Source organism: Crocuta crocuta, unplaced genomic scaffold (assembly GCF_008692635.1).
Source record: "Crocuta crocuta isolate KB4526 unplaced genomic scaffold, BGI_CrCroc_1.0 scaffold25, whole genome shotgun sequence".
NCBI classification, from domain to species: Eukaryota; Metazoa; Chordata; class Mammalia; order Carnivora; family Hyaenidae; genus Crocuta; species Crocuta crocuta.
Genome location: NW_027532015.1, coordinates 4,241,312 through 4,259,510, shown reverse-complemented (window position 1 = coordinate 4,259,510; position 18,199 = coordinate 4,241,312). Strand labels below are relative to the sequence as shown.

The 18,199-nt window shown below is 46.4% G+C and overlaps 1 protein-coding gene across 3 annotated transcripts in view; it reads left to right on the top strand.

Moving 5' to 3' along the window:
- SASH1 (SAM and SH3 domain containing 1) overlaps window positions 1-18,199 on the top strand; it is a 156,508-nt gene that overhangs the window by 101,778 nt on the left and 36,531 nt on the right. For 2 of the 3 annotated variants that reach the window (XM_077776181.1, XM_077776182.1), the window contains 2 exons: window positions 8,337-8,469; window positions 14,340-14,686. In XM_077776181.1, the coding sequence (XP_077632307.1) occupies window positions 8,337-8,469; window positions 14,340-14,686 (480 nt within the window). Of the gene's footprint in view, window positions 1-3,233; window positions 3,417-8,336; window positions 8,470-14,339; window positions 14,687-18,199 lie in introns of all 3 variants that reach the window. The other variant, XM_077776183.1, reaches the window with a different exon arrangement.

Here is an 18,199-nt window from a genome sequence, read left to right as displayed (position 1 = left end):
TGGTGACTATACTCTGGGCCAAGTCCTAGGACTATGTGTGATCTGCAGCCGCACAGCTTATGGAAGAAGAAGAGGAAAGCCAGGAGGGCTTTCCAAGGAACGTGGCCTGTGGACTGAATGTCGAAGGATGGGCAGGTGAAGATGGGGTGGGGAGGGAGATTCCTGGAAAAGGAATCTGCCAGTGCCGAGGTATGCAGGCACATGAGGGAATATTCGAGATGCTCTGAGGAAGTCGAAGGATGAGGACCCGATGCTATGAGAGGGCTTTCCACGTAGTGTCTGCATAGGGACACACAGGAACTGGAAGGGCAGGGCTCCAACCGCGCAGAGCCCCCCACGCCGCAGGAAGGCCTTTGGACTTTGCTCTGAGGACCCAATGAACAATCCCTTAGAACGGGAAGCAGATGCTCAGATCCGTCCTCGGCACATTGGCACACTTCCCGCGTGCTAAGTAAGGTCAAGCCCACTACCCAAGGGCAGGATCAGCGATGCCCTTCCTTCGTAAAGTGGATTCCAACTGAACTGCCCTCCACCGAGAAGCTTTCCAGGGTGGCCTGGCCCAGCCTCGTCTTTTAAATATCCCGCAGTTGACTCAGATCCCACAGCAGGGGTTGGGAACAACGGGCCTGGAGAGTCTAAACGTCTTCGTTCCACATTGATGCACACACATTTGCCGAGGACCCGCTGTGGGTGCAGCGTGCGCTGGGCACCGTGAGTGTAAGGGGGTGAACAGACACGGGTCCTGTGGACCTTCCTGTCTTCTAAAGGACAAGCTGTCCCGTACGCCCATGTAGTGGCCAACNGGGCCACCAGCAGGGGATGGGCAGGGCTGTGTCCTTCCCCCACCATCCTCACAGAGCCTGGTGGCATCAGGGCCTGGCTTCCTGTGCATCTCACACCAACACAGGCTTCACTGCCTGCCAGGCTCTAGGCTTCACGCTCGGGCTCCTCTGCAGGCTCATCACTGCCCAAGACCTCACGCTGTTCACAGGTGACGTGAGGGGCCCTAAACCTACTTCCGCCAGGTTCCAGAGTCCTAGCTCCTCATTCGGCTCAGAGTCCTCTCTGCATCTGAGCAACCTGTCAGGACGCAGCCTCAAATGTCGGCCACATCACTGGCTCCCACGTGTTTTCTTTGCCTTTGCTATTTACACAGCACCTAAAACAGCACTTTGGGAGAATTAAAATTGGCCTTGTTTGGATTCCAGTCAGCGACAGACCGCAGATGTCCTAAGTGCTTACTGAGCTCCACTTGTAGATGATACAGATGCAAAGTTTTTTGTTTATTTATTTATTTTGGGGGGGAGGGGGGCTAGAGAATCCCAAGCAGGCTCTGTGCTGCCAGCACAGAGCCCAGCATGGGCCTTGATCACATGAACCGTAGATCATGACCTGAGTGGAAATCAAGAGATGGATGCTTAACCAATTGAGCCACCCAGGCGCCTCCCAGACACAAATTTTAAAACCACACTTTGAGATAAATGTTATTAGATCAAATTGGCCTGGAGGGAACACTAAGGCCCATAGAAGTGAAGTGATTTGCTAGAGGACTTGGAAGTTCAACCCAAGTTGTTCCGGTTCCAAAGGCTTTTGGCTTTCTTCTTCCCTCTACCCCACTCCCATTGGGGCACTTTCTTAGTTTGCACCAAGCAGCAAGGAGGTTCAGCCAAGGACTTCTGCTTGGACAGTTGTAAGAAGCTCTAAGAATAACATTGCATGCAGTGTGGTTGATGGTCTTGGGTGAAGGAAGCTCATGTCCAAGTTGGAGGCGCAGGAGCAAAAACATGAAGTTACAGATTCTGCCTCTGCCATTGGCTGTCTGTGAAATTGGGTCAAACGTGTAAATACTTAGCACGGTGCCTGGGAATTACAAGCATACAGTAAACATGGGTGTTGGACGCGTAATGTCAGAAAAGCACCTGCCATGGTCGGCGGCACAGATGGGCCCTCAGAAGGCAGTGGGGGAGGAAGCGTCCGTGAGGCCAAGAGGCAGTATCGGTGAGTGTACTGGCAGAGCGAGGTGGTACAGGCAAGGTGCAGCAAACCCTTGCAGGGAGAGGTCACAGGAAATCCCATTAGGGGTTGGACGAGACACTTCTGCGGAAGAAAATTGCAGTTCTTGTTGAAGAGTGCGAGATCCCAAAGGGACTGAGAGAGGGATCGGAGGACAGACACCCAGGAAAAAGAGATAGATGGGGTTCTGGTGGTCTCTGGCATTGGCTGGGACCTCTGCTACATGGTAAAAAAAAAAAAATGTGTGTGTGAGAGTGTGTGTGTGTGTGTGTGTACGTGCACATGTGCACATGCGTGTGAGATGTCCTACCGAGAGAGGCCACCTTGCATAATACGTACATAAAAGCCCACACAAGGCGAGAGGCACCTTGGACTGGGGGCAGCTCAGACAGCGGGAACACGTGACTTACCCAAGTAGATGAATTTATTCCTGAGATACAGATATGACTTTCCACCCTCATCCTGGGGGTCTCCACATGGGTTTCCAGTCCTGTCTTGTTCAGATGATGTTCTGCTTAAGTAGCAGCATGTGTCTGTCACTCCCCCAGACACCCCAGAGAAAATTAAACGGTCATCTTGTGACACAGTCCCCGTGCACACATTTCTAGAAGACAGGAGAACCCAGCTGCTCGGAAATGATGATTGAAACAATTCGGTAAGACCGTTTTAGAAGCATCACCGGACAGGAAATATCTATCCTTCATTTACTTGAGTAGTTAAAATAGAAAAAAGAGTGGGGACAGATAGAAAGTGACAAGTCCAGAAGAAACCAAAATCATAAGTTTTAATTCAGTAATCTCAAAAATAGCCATTGGAAGGTGTCTATTTTCAATCGAGCCTACTCCCTTCAGGGGATGTTTGGAGGAATATCTGGGAAAGAGATCTTTTTTAAGTTCAGTCACTTGTAAGGGTTAGTCCTCATCCCGGATTTGCTCAGATTCCCGCGTTCTTTTTTTCTTTCTCTGGAATTCCATAGACAGTAATTAAGGAACTGGAGGCCAGAGGGAGGTCAGGGAGCCTTCGTCAGTGAAAACAGGGATTGTTTGCCACGTACAACACTCCCTTTTTTCCTTGTGGTGAATAGGAGATTTGCTTAGAGCTGATGACTTATGCCTTTCTTACAAGTTATGCAGTTAGCAAGTAACTGGGGAATCCGTCAGCAGGCAGAAAGCGGCTAATTGAATCCAGTGTCTTCACTTTTCCCTCCTTCGGATATTAAGCTGTGCTGGTGGAGCCTGTCTGATCATGTAACTCCAAAGGAACACGATTGAGGAGTGCCTGATCCTCACTTTGAGATCACAGAGTTGACGGAACAAGAGTGAAGACACTCTCAACGTGGGGAGGGGGTGGGGGCACCAGACGTGCTCGAAATTGCCCCTCAGGCCTGCTAAATGCCGAAGCCGGTAAGTTCGCTGGATGTGTTTCATGTGAAAGGGAAAATGTGCTTTCTGCCACTGCAAGGAAAAGCTTTTTGACTGCTCCGGGCTACGATGCTTGCCTGTTTTCTATTCAGATTCTTTGAGATTTGTTCTTCTGCCCTTCCGCACTTCCCTGCCGTGGAACCCCGAGCTTTCTTTGCTAGCATGCCCACCCGATAATAAGGCATAGCTTTGCGGGGAGAAGAGTGAGTTTTAATTTGAGAAGAAAGTGATTCTCGAGAGAGTGAGTGTGTGTGTTTGGAGCTCAGTTGTCAACCTGGAGGCTTTCTGTGTGGAGGACTTGCCTGCAGACAGCCTTGCCTGATGTAGCTTTTCATAAACCTGCAGCTGATCGGCTGCCTTCTCTTATGGTTAATGGTTAATGCAACTGACAAGCGCAGACCAGGGAAGTTGAAGCATGTATGTTTCATTCCGCACCCACTCGACCAGAAACTGTCGTGTGAATTTCACAAGCAAAGTACATTTCCGATTTCAGAAGATTTCAGAAATGCTTAAATATCTTACAGTGTTGTGTGTGTGGCTCCAGGGGAGATAAACTGACTTAGTCTGGCTGCTAATTGGGACAGTGTGCTGGGTGTTCGGCGCTGGGGAAGCAAGCTGAGCGTGTTACTGCAAAAGGCACAGTGGTAATCCCCTGCTCACCACTGGCTCCAGCAGCCCCCAGAAGGGCTTTGTGTGCTCCTTGCAAGTTCAGTTTAACTTTTCTTATGGCACAAGGCTCCTGCGCCAGCAACACTGTGCCATGTGGCTTTTGGAAAGCATTTGTGATAGCGCACCTTAGTTGCAAGAACTGTTTGTTACAGGGACAAAGTATCTGTTACCCACCTGCAGGGACAGGCTTGAGAGCGCGGAGATGCTGCTTTTTCGTTTGCTCCGGCACACAAACTTTTCTGTCCACAGATGCTATTAATTGTGTTCCCTTTTTCTGATCATCCTTAATGTAGCCGTGTTATGAAAAGTCCTCCACGCTGGCTCCGTGTCTTTCCTATTAGAACATTGCAGATGTGTCAAGGACGCACATGTTCCAAAAGAAGCTGAGAAGGAAGGAGGCTCCACCCTCCCTAGCCTGCCAAGTGGGCCCCATAGGTTCCTCATTCAGCACCCTGGCAGGCGAATGGTGTACTATCTCTTTAAAGCAGCTATAGTTTTGTGCCTTGGCTTGGTCAATTTGTTATGGTTTAAAACTGTGGAGCCAGCTGTCTGTAATCTGATGTAATGTTGCCATGGAAACCAGAAATGAAACACTTAAGCATTCACCACAGAATTACTACATATAGCATTAGCCAAAGTAATTAAAAGTTGAGCCATATGGGCTTTCTGGTGGAAAAATCTGCAATGGAGACTAGGCTTAGAAATCAAATGTTTCTATCTACAATAATGTAAATCCACTTTTCCAACCTCCTTCAGTGGAATAAATTAATTGCCTTTTTCTACTCAAGTTGGGAGGTGAGGAGTTTTCTACAGATGATTGTGTTTTCACTTTCTCACTTCGAAGATGAGCAGATTAAAGTTTCCTTTTAGTACTGTGACCTGAGGCCGCGCAGGGAGAAGAGGAGATACCACCTCGTGTTCCAAGGTGCATAAACATATACTGCTGTATTTCACTTGAGTTTATTTAAAACCTGTTCTCTAGTAGCCCTGTTTAATTCTAGGAGTCTGTTTCTCGGAGTCGACTATTCCTTTTATATATGTACTGCAAATTTCCTTCTTCTACGAGAGTTCCTCTGGGTGCACAGATTTCTTTTAAATGTGTGCACACGTGTGTGTTTACACATACACTTAAACAGTCTTGTTTTTTTTTTTTTTTTAATTCTCACACCCTCATCTCTGGGGGTGTAATTTCTGAATAAAAGACACAACAAGTTATTTTCAGCATTTGGAAAGTGGCGTAGATGCTTATTTAAAAGGAGAAACATTAAATGAGAAATTGAAGCTTTATTTCCCAGTTTAAATGAAATGCATGCCTTATACACGGTCTATGTTAAAACAGCTGGAGAGGATTTTTTAGAAGCAAATATTTCACAAACTCCTTTTCCTCTGGACTCCGGAGGAAGTGAGAAGTCAACACCTCTCCATCAATAAAACGCATCCTTGGGATACACTCCACTGTTGAACTGGGTTCAACTCCAGTGACTTCTAGGCTGACTCAAGGGGGGATTTTCTATTTAAAAAAAAAAAAAAACAGTAAGGTGTAAAGATAGAAACATATGATATTTTTCTTTATGTAAACTGTGCTGCATCTGTCTGGTTTAGTGTAAAGCACGATAATGAAAAGTTACTGGTTGCTGTGATTTGTGATTTGTCAGTGGCAAACACCTCCAAAATATTCGTATTTTTTTTTTAGAAAAATAAAAACGTTAGTTCATGGTTCTAAAGAGCTCCTGTTTCTCAAAACTAGATGGAACATGTGAAAGCAATTAAACACAAGTACCTGGAATACGTTATTTTTCACCCCGGTGAATCAGGGCGGAGGAAAGTAGGACTGGGGGAGGGGGTTTTTGCCTCTAATTCTGTTGCCCTGATTTAACTATTTCGATTTCTCCCTCAAAAATTCCCTCTGACAGCATATTTCCTACATATTTGTCTTTGTGGAATGTGCAGGCACACCCCTCCCCCTCCCCACCACCAGTAACCGCCAAGCTAGGTACAAGGTGTACGTACAAAACTAATTTTCATTCTGTAACATAGCGTCTTGTATCTTTGTGTCATTTTCACGCGACTTCAGAATTGTTTTTAAGTTTTATTTTCTATTTATTTTGAGAGAGAGAGCATGTATGAGCAGGGGAGGAGCAGCCAGAGAGAGAGAGGGCTCTTACTGTCAGTGCAGAGCCCAGTACAGGGCTTGATCCCAGGAACCGTGAGTTCACGACCCAAGTTGAAATCAGGAGTCAGACCCTTAACCGATTAAGGCACCTGGGCACCCCATTGACTTCGGAACTTTATAATATGAGAGTGACAGACATGTTCCAGATTTGTCCCACTATAATCTAACGTTGTTTCTTCATTGCTTAGCTTTTGAGATACATTGAGAAGGCAGAATATTTTCAGTGTGTGTATGTAATCCCATGCACGATCGTTTTGTTCAGGTCCTGATGGCCCAGCATGAGGGTTAACCAGGTTTCCCATTCCCCTGGTTGGCCACTTTGACCGTTTTATCACGCATCAACAGTTCAGCCAAGTATAAATGAAATCCATACCAGACGATACCATTCTGTAGCAGAAGCTGTACTTACTAGTTCATTTTCACTTTTTACATTTTAAGTTTTAGACCAGACACATTAGGCCTAGTGGCCAGCATGCAATGAACGTGTATCTTCCTTCACCCCATTACCTGGGGGTCCAATTCCTATTCTTAATTATCAAGTAAGCAGTGAGTTCACTTTAATTCTCAAATGGATAGGCAACACTTTATCTAGGAATTTTAGAGAAATTGGATACGGTTCACAGAAGGGAAGCCTGAGAAACACCCCTGTCCTGATGACTTGCCACTTATGGGTTATAATAATTATTCTTCAGTGGGTGAATGGTTTGCTTATAGTCGTGCAGAGGGAAAGTACAATGGCCTTATGCTGGGAGCCCCAGGGTGAGGACAGAGGCCAGGAACTGGGTTGTATTTATCCCTTATGTAGTGCCACAGTGCTACAGAAATATTTGTGGACTTAGAACATGCTGCACCAATTTTCTGCCTCAGTAATTTACCGAGTCTCTACCTTTTTCCGCCCTTGAACGGCGCTCTGCTAACTCTTGCGTCCCCATTTGCTTCCCCATTTGAATGGAGGAAGGGCTGATGGGGATCACTTCCCGGAGGGGTGGGAATGTCCTCATGGTAGACCAGTTGTTCAGAGATGTGGGTTTGGTTTGGTTTTGTGTTGTGTGCGCGAACAGGGTTTGAGGAAACGGAGGGAAGTTTGGGGCCGGGTCGGGCAGGGTCCGCCAGGGCTGCTCGCCTCTGCTCCCCGAACGCCTGAGCACCCGGCCCGAGCAGCACGCCTGTTAGCTGCAGATTTCCTTTGCTTTTTCACATTTTGAACAGATAAAGCAGAGGAAGCTGCATATTGACTGTCGGAGCTGACTTGGAAACGAAAACCTCATTTTGTTCACAAGGAAAGGATTGTTTTTCGCTGGGGCCACTGCTGCGGAGGGAATTTTTTTCTCTCTCTGTAATGTTTGAGACTTGAGGGAAAACAGCTGGGCTGCGCACACTGTTGTCGCTGCACACTGAAACGGGATGCTGGGGAATATGCACCGTAGCGTCCGGCGGAAAAGGTCAGCTTGTTCCCTTGTCCCTCGAGGAGGAATGGCAGGGCCTGGCCTCACGCGCGCCTGTGAGCTCTCCGAAGTTGCTGCGAGAGGCGGAAGGCATGGCCGAGCCTCGGCACACGGACGGTCCCAACAAATGCAAGAGAGGGCGGCTTTTTGCTTCTCTTCCCTTTCCTGCCCTGCTGTTTTTGATTTTGGGGGGAGGGCTGGAACAAGTCAACAGAATTTTGGTTTGGAGGAGTAGCCGATGACCACGCTAAGCGGGCCTGATGGGCCAGACACAGGAGAGCCGGGCCCAAACCACAGCCGCGGGACTGGAATTACAGGCCCAGCCTTGTGGACAGGGCCCTGTCGGAGTCCTCCTTAGGGAGGACTGGGAAGGAACCAGGAAGCGCGACAGAGCACCACACGCTGGGCAGGGGCCCGATGATGTGCCAGTGGATTAGGCCTCCGGATGGTGTGTGGAGCCTAGCGAACCTGTCGGGCCAATTGGTTGGCGCCCCCAGGTTCAGCTGCACCCCTGCCCAAGTTCAGACTGGCAGTGAGACTGGGCGGGGCCCCCAGCGGCAAGAGCAGAGCCCTGGGGCAATTCCCTGATTGATTTTTCCTTTGTTTCTTTGCCAGTCAAGAGAACAATCGGATGATGAGACGGAGGAGTCGGTGAAGTTTAAGAGATTGCACAAGCTGGTCAACTCCACTCGCAGAGTGAGAAAGAAACTAATCAGGGTGGAAGAAATGAAAAAGCCCAGCACCGAAGGTAAAAAAAAAAAAAAATTGCAAGGAAAAAGAAGCATGCCCCGCCCTGCTTATTTCAAAGAAGATCAGCTGGGATCAGCTTTTCAGTAAAAAAGGGGGTATGATTTCAAGTGGAAAATGGATGCATCCGGCTGAGGCTGGCAGAGAGCACGTGGGTGGGTGTGCATGTCAGCCAGGCATTTGCTCAGCAGGGTATGGGTCCTGGCGTCCAGCATTTCTGAGCTTAGGGATTTCAGTGTTACAGCACTGGGAAATGGCTACAATGTGACAATGAAGTCTTCTTAAGGTGTGGCATGGCTTTAATTTTGAGCTTACATCATTTATATAAACTATTATTTTTAAAAAATGTTTTAATGTTCATTTATTTTGAGAGAGAAACAGAGCGTGACCAGGGGAGAGGCAGAGAGGGAGGGAGACACAGAACCCCAAGCAGGTTCTAGGCACTGAGCTGTCAGCACAGAGACCGATGCGGGGCTTGAACTCATGAATTCGTGAGATCGTGACCTGAGCTGAAGTCAGACGCTCAACCCACTGAGCCAGGCACCCCTTATGTAAACTTTATTTTATAATTTCTTCCTGGATTCTATGACCAAAGATTGGTTGCTCCTGCCCATGGAATTTAGTCCAGACTTGATATATATTCATCTCAAAGATCTAACAATCAAGGCACTTATAACTGCGTTTCAGATCTCTGAGGGAGGATTTGTTCTTCCTGTAAACAGTCTCAAGATTCCATTCAGATTGGGCTCTAAGGACCTTCCATTCTAAGTGGATCTTAAGAGCTATCTTGCTGGCTAAGCTGCTTGTCAGATGAAGCAATAATGTTAGAAGGGGCATGAGCTTGGATTTATTGTAGTGAATAGTTAACCTTTGAAGTGTGATTATGACAATTTAAATCTTAACCATATCCATCTCTCCGATCGTCGCAGTGTGCATTTGCAGCATCTTGTAAAATTCTCCCAAAAGGATAAAAGAAAAGAATAAGGTTTTCCCATTTGGGAAAGCGATAAGTGAACTGGAAAAAATACTGGAAAGAATAGGTCTTATTTTTTAAAAAGCACAATACTTGTTAAAATGTCACATCTACATTTTGAGGAATTTCAGAATTTTAATGCGTAGATTTGAAAATGATCATTGAGAAGGCTTTTGGTCATACGTTGATAAGATCAAGCTGTGGGGAGGGCTGGATTTCTCCTTATTTACATAGAATGAGGGTTTCCTGTTGTTTTTACTGCTGTTTTTAAATTTCTCTTTGCTGTAATTATTTATCAGTTTAAATCCCCTGGAGAAATATTTGAAGGTGAAGGGATTATTATGGGAACGTGGAGGCCAGAGAGGAAGAGAAAGGAGGAAGGGGATGGGGGGTGTGGAGAGAAATGTGCTTATGGGCAATTTCATAGAGTTGTGTTGAATTCCAGGTTCCATTTGGGTAATTCTGTTTGCCTTTGGGTGCAATGCTGATTTTATATTTGGATGTTTTAACACTTGCTCACTGGTGCTGGTTTTCACGGTACAGAATGTAGCCTGATATCCTCTCACTCACAGCTCTTAATGAAAGCACACACATACTGTCAGTTGGTAATGAATAATAAGTAGAACCATATGGAATTGCTATCATTCAACCCTGAGCACCACATTTTATTTTATTTTTAAATGTTTGTTTATTTTGAGAGAGAGAGAGTGTGTGCGTAAGTGGGGGAGGGATGGGAAGAGAGAGAGAGAAAGAGAGAGAGGGAAAGAGAATCAATCCCAAGTAGGTTCTGTGCTGTCAGTGAAGAGCCTGACACGGGGCTCAATGTCACAAACGAGCCCCAAACCGTGAGATCGTGATCTGAGCTGAACGCTTAACTGACTGAGCCTCCTAGGCACCCCCCGGGCACTACATTTTAAAACAAACCTTGCATGCTTGGCAAATTCAAATCGCAAATGTAGCGAATAGACTGGTGGGTCTTGTCCTTAAATGAGATAAAATGAGTCAAGTACCTGGTACTAGGCCTACCAGCTGATTGCATATTCATACATAATTGTCATATGCATTGGGGCTGCCCTTTCTACTGGACTAACATTTGTTAACAATACAGATTTGCATATTAATGGCAGAATAAATCAGTTCAAGTATCTCTGAGAGACCTAGTTGGAAAGGGGGAAGAATATACGTAGATAGGTGACTTTAGGGTAAAAAGTAGTAATTGTATGGACTTCTTGCCCTGAACTAGAATTCATGTGAGTCTGGATTGCATTCCACAGATAGAACATGGATTAAATGAGCCTGAGTCCCAGTTAACCTCTGGTATCTGATGAGGGGGGGAGCAGAGGTGCCATTGACTGGGCTTGTGGGTACTGCCAGCTCAGGGCTGCCCACGAGACCAGACTAGACTGGAGCCCCTTCCAGCCCCCGTGCAACAGAACTCTCTGAGGGTCCTCACTGGCAGAAGAGCTGGTACTGGCCCTTGCCTCTGCAAAGCAGGAAAGATTCACATTCCCAATAACCCCTCCCTTCGCTGCCTCTGGGCCTTCAAAGAGTTGAGCCTTTTGACTTCCCACGAGTCTGTGCCAAAGCTAAGTTGTCTGAATGATGAGTAACCTTTACCGAGAGCATTGTGTGTGCCAGCCGCTTTCCTCAACGCTTTAGATTTTATGTTCCTTTTTGTATGTCCTCCTCCGAGTAGCCACCAGAGGCAGGCATTGATACCACCCTCGTTTCACAAATGAGGGCACTGATACACCAAGAGGTTAAATATTTCACCCAAGGTCACTGAGCCCGCTGGCAGAAGGCCCAGAATTAACTCCGGGCAGCGTGGGTTCACTCTTTGCCCACCCCTTCCCCCCGCCCACCCCAGGCAGAGTCCCGGGAGAGCCAGGAGCGGTCAGTCTCTCACCTGGTCTCACCCTTGAGACTGAGTTTCAGGTCCTCATCCAGGGCATGGATAACCCTAGACAGTATTACATCGTGCGCCAGGTCAGTGCCCTCCATCTGCCCATTTCTGTGTTTTTTCCCCTAGAGCTGATACCCACCTGCCTTCCATCAATGCTCCAGCTTATCTGTAACCCAGTAATGAATGAATCATTAGCTTTTGTACGGTGCTTTTTAACCTTATAACGTACCGTCACATATGTCATTTAATTTTATCCTTAAAAAAAAGTTCATTTGGAAAAAAAAAAAGTTTATTTGAGAAGGAGAGAGAGTGAGAGAGAGAGCAGGGGAGGGACAGAGAGAGAGAGGGAGAGCAAGAATCCCAAGCAGGCTCCACATTGTCAGCACAGAGCCCAATGAGGGGCTCAGTCTCATAAGATCATGACCTAAGCCAAGATCAAGAGTCAGACACTTGACTGACTGAGCTACCCAGCCGCCCCACATTTCATCCTCCTAAGAGCCTTACAGCAGATAGTACTCAGATAGGTAGACATTATTATAGGTGAGGAAATAGACTCTGAGAGATGAAATAATTGCCCAAGGTCATGGGGATGGTGAGTGGCAGAGAGCTGGAATCAGGGCGTAAATCTGTGTTCTTGGCATTAAGTCACCCCAAATCCTATGCCTGTTAAAATCACCTTTCCTTCCATATTCTGATCTCAGCTGGCTGGGATAGGTAAAGGTCACCCCAAATGATGATGAGGTCAGTGCATGTTAACTGTCATTCTCCCCATTAAAGAGCTGTATTTGGAGGTCCCAGAATGAGAGAAGCAGGGCTCTAAACCCCAGGAATCAAGTCAAGGCTGGGATTCAGGCCTTGGGTCAGCTATATAGGGTCGAGCTATAGAAGTCATGGACATGTGTGTACCGGCTGGTTCTGGACTCAGATGTGCCATGCAAGTATCAGAGTCTCTGATGACAACCCTAAATACAGGGTCCAGAAAATTTCCAGACCACTGTTGGGTGACAGGTCGTTAATATCCAGTAGACGCACCTGAATTCCCCGAGTACCCCTCGGACGGCGGGTAGATCAGGGCCTTGTGCACCTCGGTGGGCACCTGGGCTAAATGCAAAGCTGTGATCTGTGATCAGGACCCTTCTGTAGAGCAGGGCAGTGCTGGTGTGCCTCCGCCACCAGGCTGTGCCTCTCATCTTGGCCCTGTCACTTCTTTCTGAGAGAGGAGGGTGGATCGCATCTAGAAGAGGCCATTGTTACTTCTAACAACAGAAGGACGCTTGGTCTCCATACCTTATTAGTCAGGGCTCCTGAGGAAAGAGCAGGAAACTTTCACAATATTTGCACACTGCCTCTGGTCTGGCAAAGTCCTGTCAGCACTTGACTATACTTTGCTTTTATATACTCATGAAAGGGGGCGCCTGGGTGGCTCGGTCGGTGAAGCATCCAGCTCTTGATTTCGGGTCAGGTCACGATCTCAACAGTTTGTGAGTTCAAGCCCTGTGTCATGACGGCTCTCTGCTGATGGTGTGGANCCCCGCCTCTCTCCTGCTTGTGCTCTCTCTCAAAATAAATGAATTAAGAAAAAAAAAAAAACTCATGAAAGATCTGAGAATAGTCCTTCAGGGAATACATTTGTGCTGCAGATCATGGAAAACTTTGGGCTGGACATAGTTTCAAATCTCCCTCCCCATCACTATCTCCTTGATGTAAAAATCAATCGTGATTTGTATTTAATAACAGCAATTCTGTTTTTCTTTATATTTGTAATAACTCCCATCAGCTGGAAAAGTAAGAAACCTTTAGAATTTTAAAGGGCTGCTCTCAATCTTTTCATCCTTCCTCTCTCTCAAGTGAGCAGTTCGCTCTGACATTTAAGCACGCACCGGCGCCCTCATCCCGGCTGATATATTTAGGGCCATCCCTCCGTTCCAAGGAACTTTGTATTTTTTCCTCTTCACAGTTCAGCTGGTGGAAAGCTGCAGCGCTCAAAAGTTTCCTTATAATTAAAGGGACACAGCCAGTTAGGATCACTACACCCACAGTTTGACCTACTTCTTTTTCACATCTGTTCACATAACACACGCAGAAAAGAACTCCGTTTTCCTGCCAGTGAGTCCAAACCTTTCCACTGGGCTCCGGAGGGCTTGGCTCAATACCTTGCTCCAGGGAAGGCTTCAAGAGCTGGAATCCTTGGAACAGAGTGGAACACTCCGTGAGGCTGCCTGCGTGTCCGGGCCCTTAAATGCCCTTGCTGCCTCCCAGCAGGGCCAGTTGATGGCAATGTCTGGCTGGAATCCCCCAGTTCCCTAACTTTTCCGTGTTTGGCTTGTCAACTGGAGACCATTTGTGAGTTGCGTTTGCACGCTATTGCCCTGTATGGTGTCTCTGCACCCAGACTGCCTTCGTGATTTAATTACTTAAATGGCACATGTATCAATAAAAAAAAAAAATAAAAAACCACTGTCAGCCACGTGGCATTCATCACATTGCCACTATGAAAAACCAACCAGACTCAACAGGAGGTCGTTCAGAAGGGGGAAGATCTCCATTCCTAGCTTCTGAGGATCAGTCCTGCTGCCCAGGGAGGGTAACCATATTTTGGGGGCGGGGTTAATTATCTTTACATGCTAAGGGCTACGGAATATCATGATAATGACTGCATTAGGTTTTCCACGTGGCATTTTTAGTAGATTTCTTCAGGCATTTGTTCTACAGAGATATTGTAAAGAACAAGAAGAAAATACACCCGACACCTTTTAACATTAAGCTTGTGTGAAGCCCTACATTTGCACAGTTTGTTATTGTGTGGATGCATCATTTAAGTGGGAACTGGGCTTATAAAGAGGGTAAGTGATATGGGGAGGGGATCACTGTGGTTTCTGTGAGGATGAGCTCATTTTTTGTAGGGCGGGAGTTGTGAGGAAAGAAAGACCTGTGAGAGAATGGAGAAGCATGTTCACAAGAGACCATGAACACCTCTGTGTTGATTTCCCTCCAGGCGGAGAGGAGCACGTGTTTGAGAATTCCCCAGTTCTGGACGAGAGGTCCGCCCTTTATTCTGGAGTACACAAGAAGCCATTTTTCTTTGATGGCTCTCCTGAGAAACCTCCAGAAGATGACTCAGACTCTCTCACCACCTCTCCATCATCCAGCAGCCTGGATACCTGGGGAGCTGGCCGAAAGTTGGTCAAAACCTTCAGCAAAGGAGAGAGTCGGGGCCTGATTAAGCCCCCCAAGAAGATGGGGACGTTCTTCTCCTACCCAGAAGAAGACAAGGCCCAGAAGGTCTCCCGCTCGCTAACTGAGGGGGAGATGAAGAAGAGTCTCGGGTCCCTGAGCCATGGGGTAAGTACGGATGGTGTTTGCTTCTATGACCACCACCGGCGTAGGCACCACCTTCTAGTGTCCCTGGAGGAGGTTCAGAGTGTCCGGAAGCAAATCCGCTTGAAGAAAATGGATACTAACTATTCATGTTCCAGAGCTTTTCTCTGCCAGCGTCCCTCCAGAAAAGGAGTCAACAGTGTGACCTGTGACCTGCTCCGGCAGAAACCCAAAGGGGGAGGGAGCTGCAGCATCCCCAGCAGGAGGGTACGCGGGCGCCCCTCGGTCAGCGAGTTCAATATCACCTACGTGGTGGAGCGGAGCCTGTACAGCCACCTGAACCTGACCCAGCTAGTGCGTCCTGCCTCGGACAGGACTCTGAGCAAGGCTGAGAGACAGGACCTCAGGCGGTGCTTGCTGGAGGAGGATGAGGAGACCAAGAGGAAGTGGGCCGCCACGGTCGACCGCTGTACTAAAAGGGTTCTCTTGAGAATCCACCAGAAGTCCGTGAGTCACAAAGATGGTCCCCAGGACGGCCTTGTCATTTCTGTGATGTGCAGTCAAGCATTATGGCCTCTCTTCCGTGGAACCTGGCATCTTCCCCTCTCTTCTCATATTTTCACGACTTCAGGGTCCATTCCGCCATCACCTCAAATGTCTAAACCTGCTTTCGCTTAGTAATGGCTTCTTCTTTCCCATTCACCCTCTTGCACGTGGAAGCTGTTTGGTTTTTAATTAAAACTGAACACTGAAGACGATCCAGAGAAGGGCTTTCAGAGTCCAGGGGTGGGGTTTGGCCTCCTTCTAGGCTGTGTTGGTTCCCAGTTATCACGTCACTTGACCTCAAAGAATCTGATTCAGAACAGAAGGACATTTTGCCCTTAAAAGAGTTGCTTATTCTTTCATTTAATTAAAACAATAGAAACTGGCTCAATGAAAGACTACCATCACCAGAATCACTGATTTGGTGATTTGAAAACATTCATAAAGTACATTTCTTTTATTAGCAGTGCCAACCAGAAAGTTCTTAAATGTAAAGGGGGAAAAATATTAGAGCTCTTTTGCTTTAGCTAAGTCTATTTGATGTTCTATCTTAAACAGAAGACATTCAGACATGTCTTCCCCTACCCCATAAATTCTTCTATACATAGCAAGGAATTTAGTACTTATTTTCAAAAATGTTTTTCAGTTTTATTACTGAATTATCAGAAACCTAGTAAGATTGACTTTTTAGGGCATGACTTGTATTAACCTCGAGAATCTAGGCATTTTCCCTCTGAAATTCCCTCCCAACTTTTGGCTTGCATGGAAACCCATATAAAACGGCACAGAGCAAGGAAGAGCTGTGGGCTTCCTGTCCTCTGTCCCCTTGCGACTGCTGGCTGAGCCCCCTTTAAGGGTCTGAAGGAATGGAGCGTACTGCAGCCTCCCATGGGGGCTTTCCCGGGCTCCTTCCCACTCATGCATGCGATGTTCTTCCCCAGACGATTACTGTAACTTACATTCATTCATTCATTCATTCAAGTTCTGCTTTTGGTAGATATGGAGACTGGTCCATGCCATCCCTAAAATGACCTCAGTTCCAAAAGGATCGCTAGGTTCATCCATCCTAGTCTTCCGATGTTCCCACATGGGTCAACTCTCGTGGTAGAGCTTATTTTCCATCTTTTGTCATTCGTACGCATCTTGTAATGCATTAATACTATTAGTGACAACTTCCCACCTGGTTCTTTCTCCATCATCGCCATAGTTTGTGGTTAGGTTTCTGTCTGTTATACAACAATGGAATCCTCTTTCTTACTCATTCACTTCTGACCTATAGGTCTTCCGTAGGATGCTGTGGTGGAACCGATCTTGGTATAATTTATTCACTTCAGAAGTGTTCTGCCCAGTTCATCTGCCTCTGTACCTTTGCACGTGACCTTGATAAAACACATCCACCTCAGCTCTGTTAATTGGTCTCCCAATGAGCTTAAATCATGTCATACTGAGAATTTTTCCACCTTGAGTACCTTCAGTTGCTCATGAGTCTCCCATATTAATTACCAGGTTAATAATGTAACTTCTTCAAGACTTTCTCTCTAGACGTTATATTTCTAAGATCTGTGCTAATTAAATTGTGTGCCAGTGATTAATTCTTCATGACATTGAGTATGGACATGGGGTGAGCTTCTTTTCAAGCACCAAGTTTTTACCCCCTATAATGGTGGCGCCCCCTATCCCAGATGTCACCCCAGGCTGCATATTTTTAAGGTCTGAGTCTGAGGTAGTATTGGACAGTTCTAATACTTGCTAAAATCTATGTTCAAGGCTAAATTAGAAATTTGCATGTACCTTTTCTTGTTAAGTTTAAGTGTACAGTCAGGAAAATAAAATTGCACTTTCTGCTGAGAGAACTGTAAGGGCAAATAAGCATTTTAACAACAGAGTCTTTTGGGGATTTTTGGTTGGTTTTGGTTTGGTTTTTCAGGATTAAGATAATTTCTTTGCTTGGTTTCCTTAAACTGATTCCCCCCCCCCATCCTTCTTGTCTGTTTCCTCCACTATATCCAGAAGTGCACAGTTTCCTTTACTCTTCAAACTTGGTCCTTTTATCTTTCAAAAATGCCATATTTGCTTGATGAAACCTCATGGAAATGATAATGCTGTATTTCACTGGAAATGATCACTTGTCTTCTTGTTATTTGGTCATTGAACTTTTTGTTTGGGGGAATAGGTATGCATGACATTTTGGAATTTTGTCCATTTTTAAAATCCAACCCCCACACCACCCAAAACATGTGTTCAACTGCATGGCCATCCCATCGACCGGTGCTCCTCATCCACAAGCATCTATCTAAAGTGTTCTTATAGGTACATGTATAGGAGGTACGAAGACCTTAAGAAACCTCTCTTCGGTTCCATTTCTGCGGACCACCAAAGCCAAAGATTGGTTTACTTCTACTGTTCTCTCTGCAGTTTGTTTTCTTTGTTGAAGGGATGCTGTTTTAAGAGTTCCTTCATAATACAGGGGTGCCTGGGTGGCTTAGTCGGTTAAGCGTCCAACTTTCGCTTAGGTCATGATCTCGCGGTTCGTGGGTTCGAGCCCCGCGTCGGGCTCTGTGCTGACTGCCAGCTCAGAGCCTGGAGCCTGTTTCATTCTGTGACTCCCTCTCTCTCTGACCCTCCCCTGCTCACGCTGTCTCTCTCTCTCTCCTAGAAATAAATAAAACATTAAAAAAAAATTAAAAAAAAAAAAAGAATTCCTTCATAATACAGAAAAAGTTGAAGACTCGTTCAAGCCAGATTTATTACTATATGCTTTGTCTGTCCCCCACTCCTTAGGAAGAGTCTGTTCCAGACATCTTAGCATATCACCGGGAGGGGTTTTAGTTGGTAGTGAAGAAACCCAGCTCACTCTTCATACTAAGCTTTTTATTTTAGGAATAAATGCATGCAGCTGGTATATGAAGACATAAATGAGCTTCTAATTTATTGCAGTTAAAGTTTCCACATAAATTCCTTCTCGGTTATTTCATCTGCATCAGAAAGTACGTG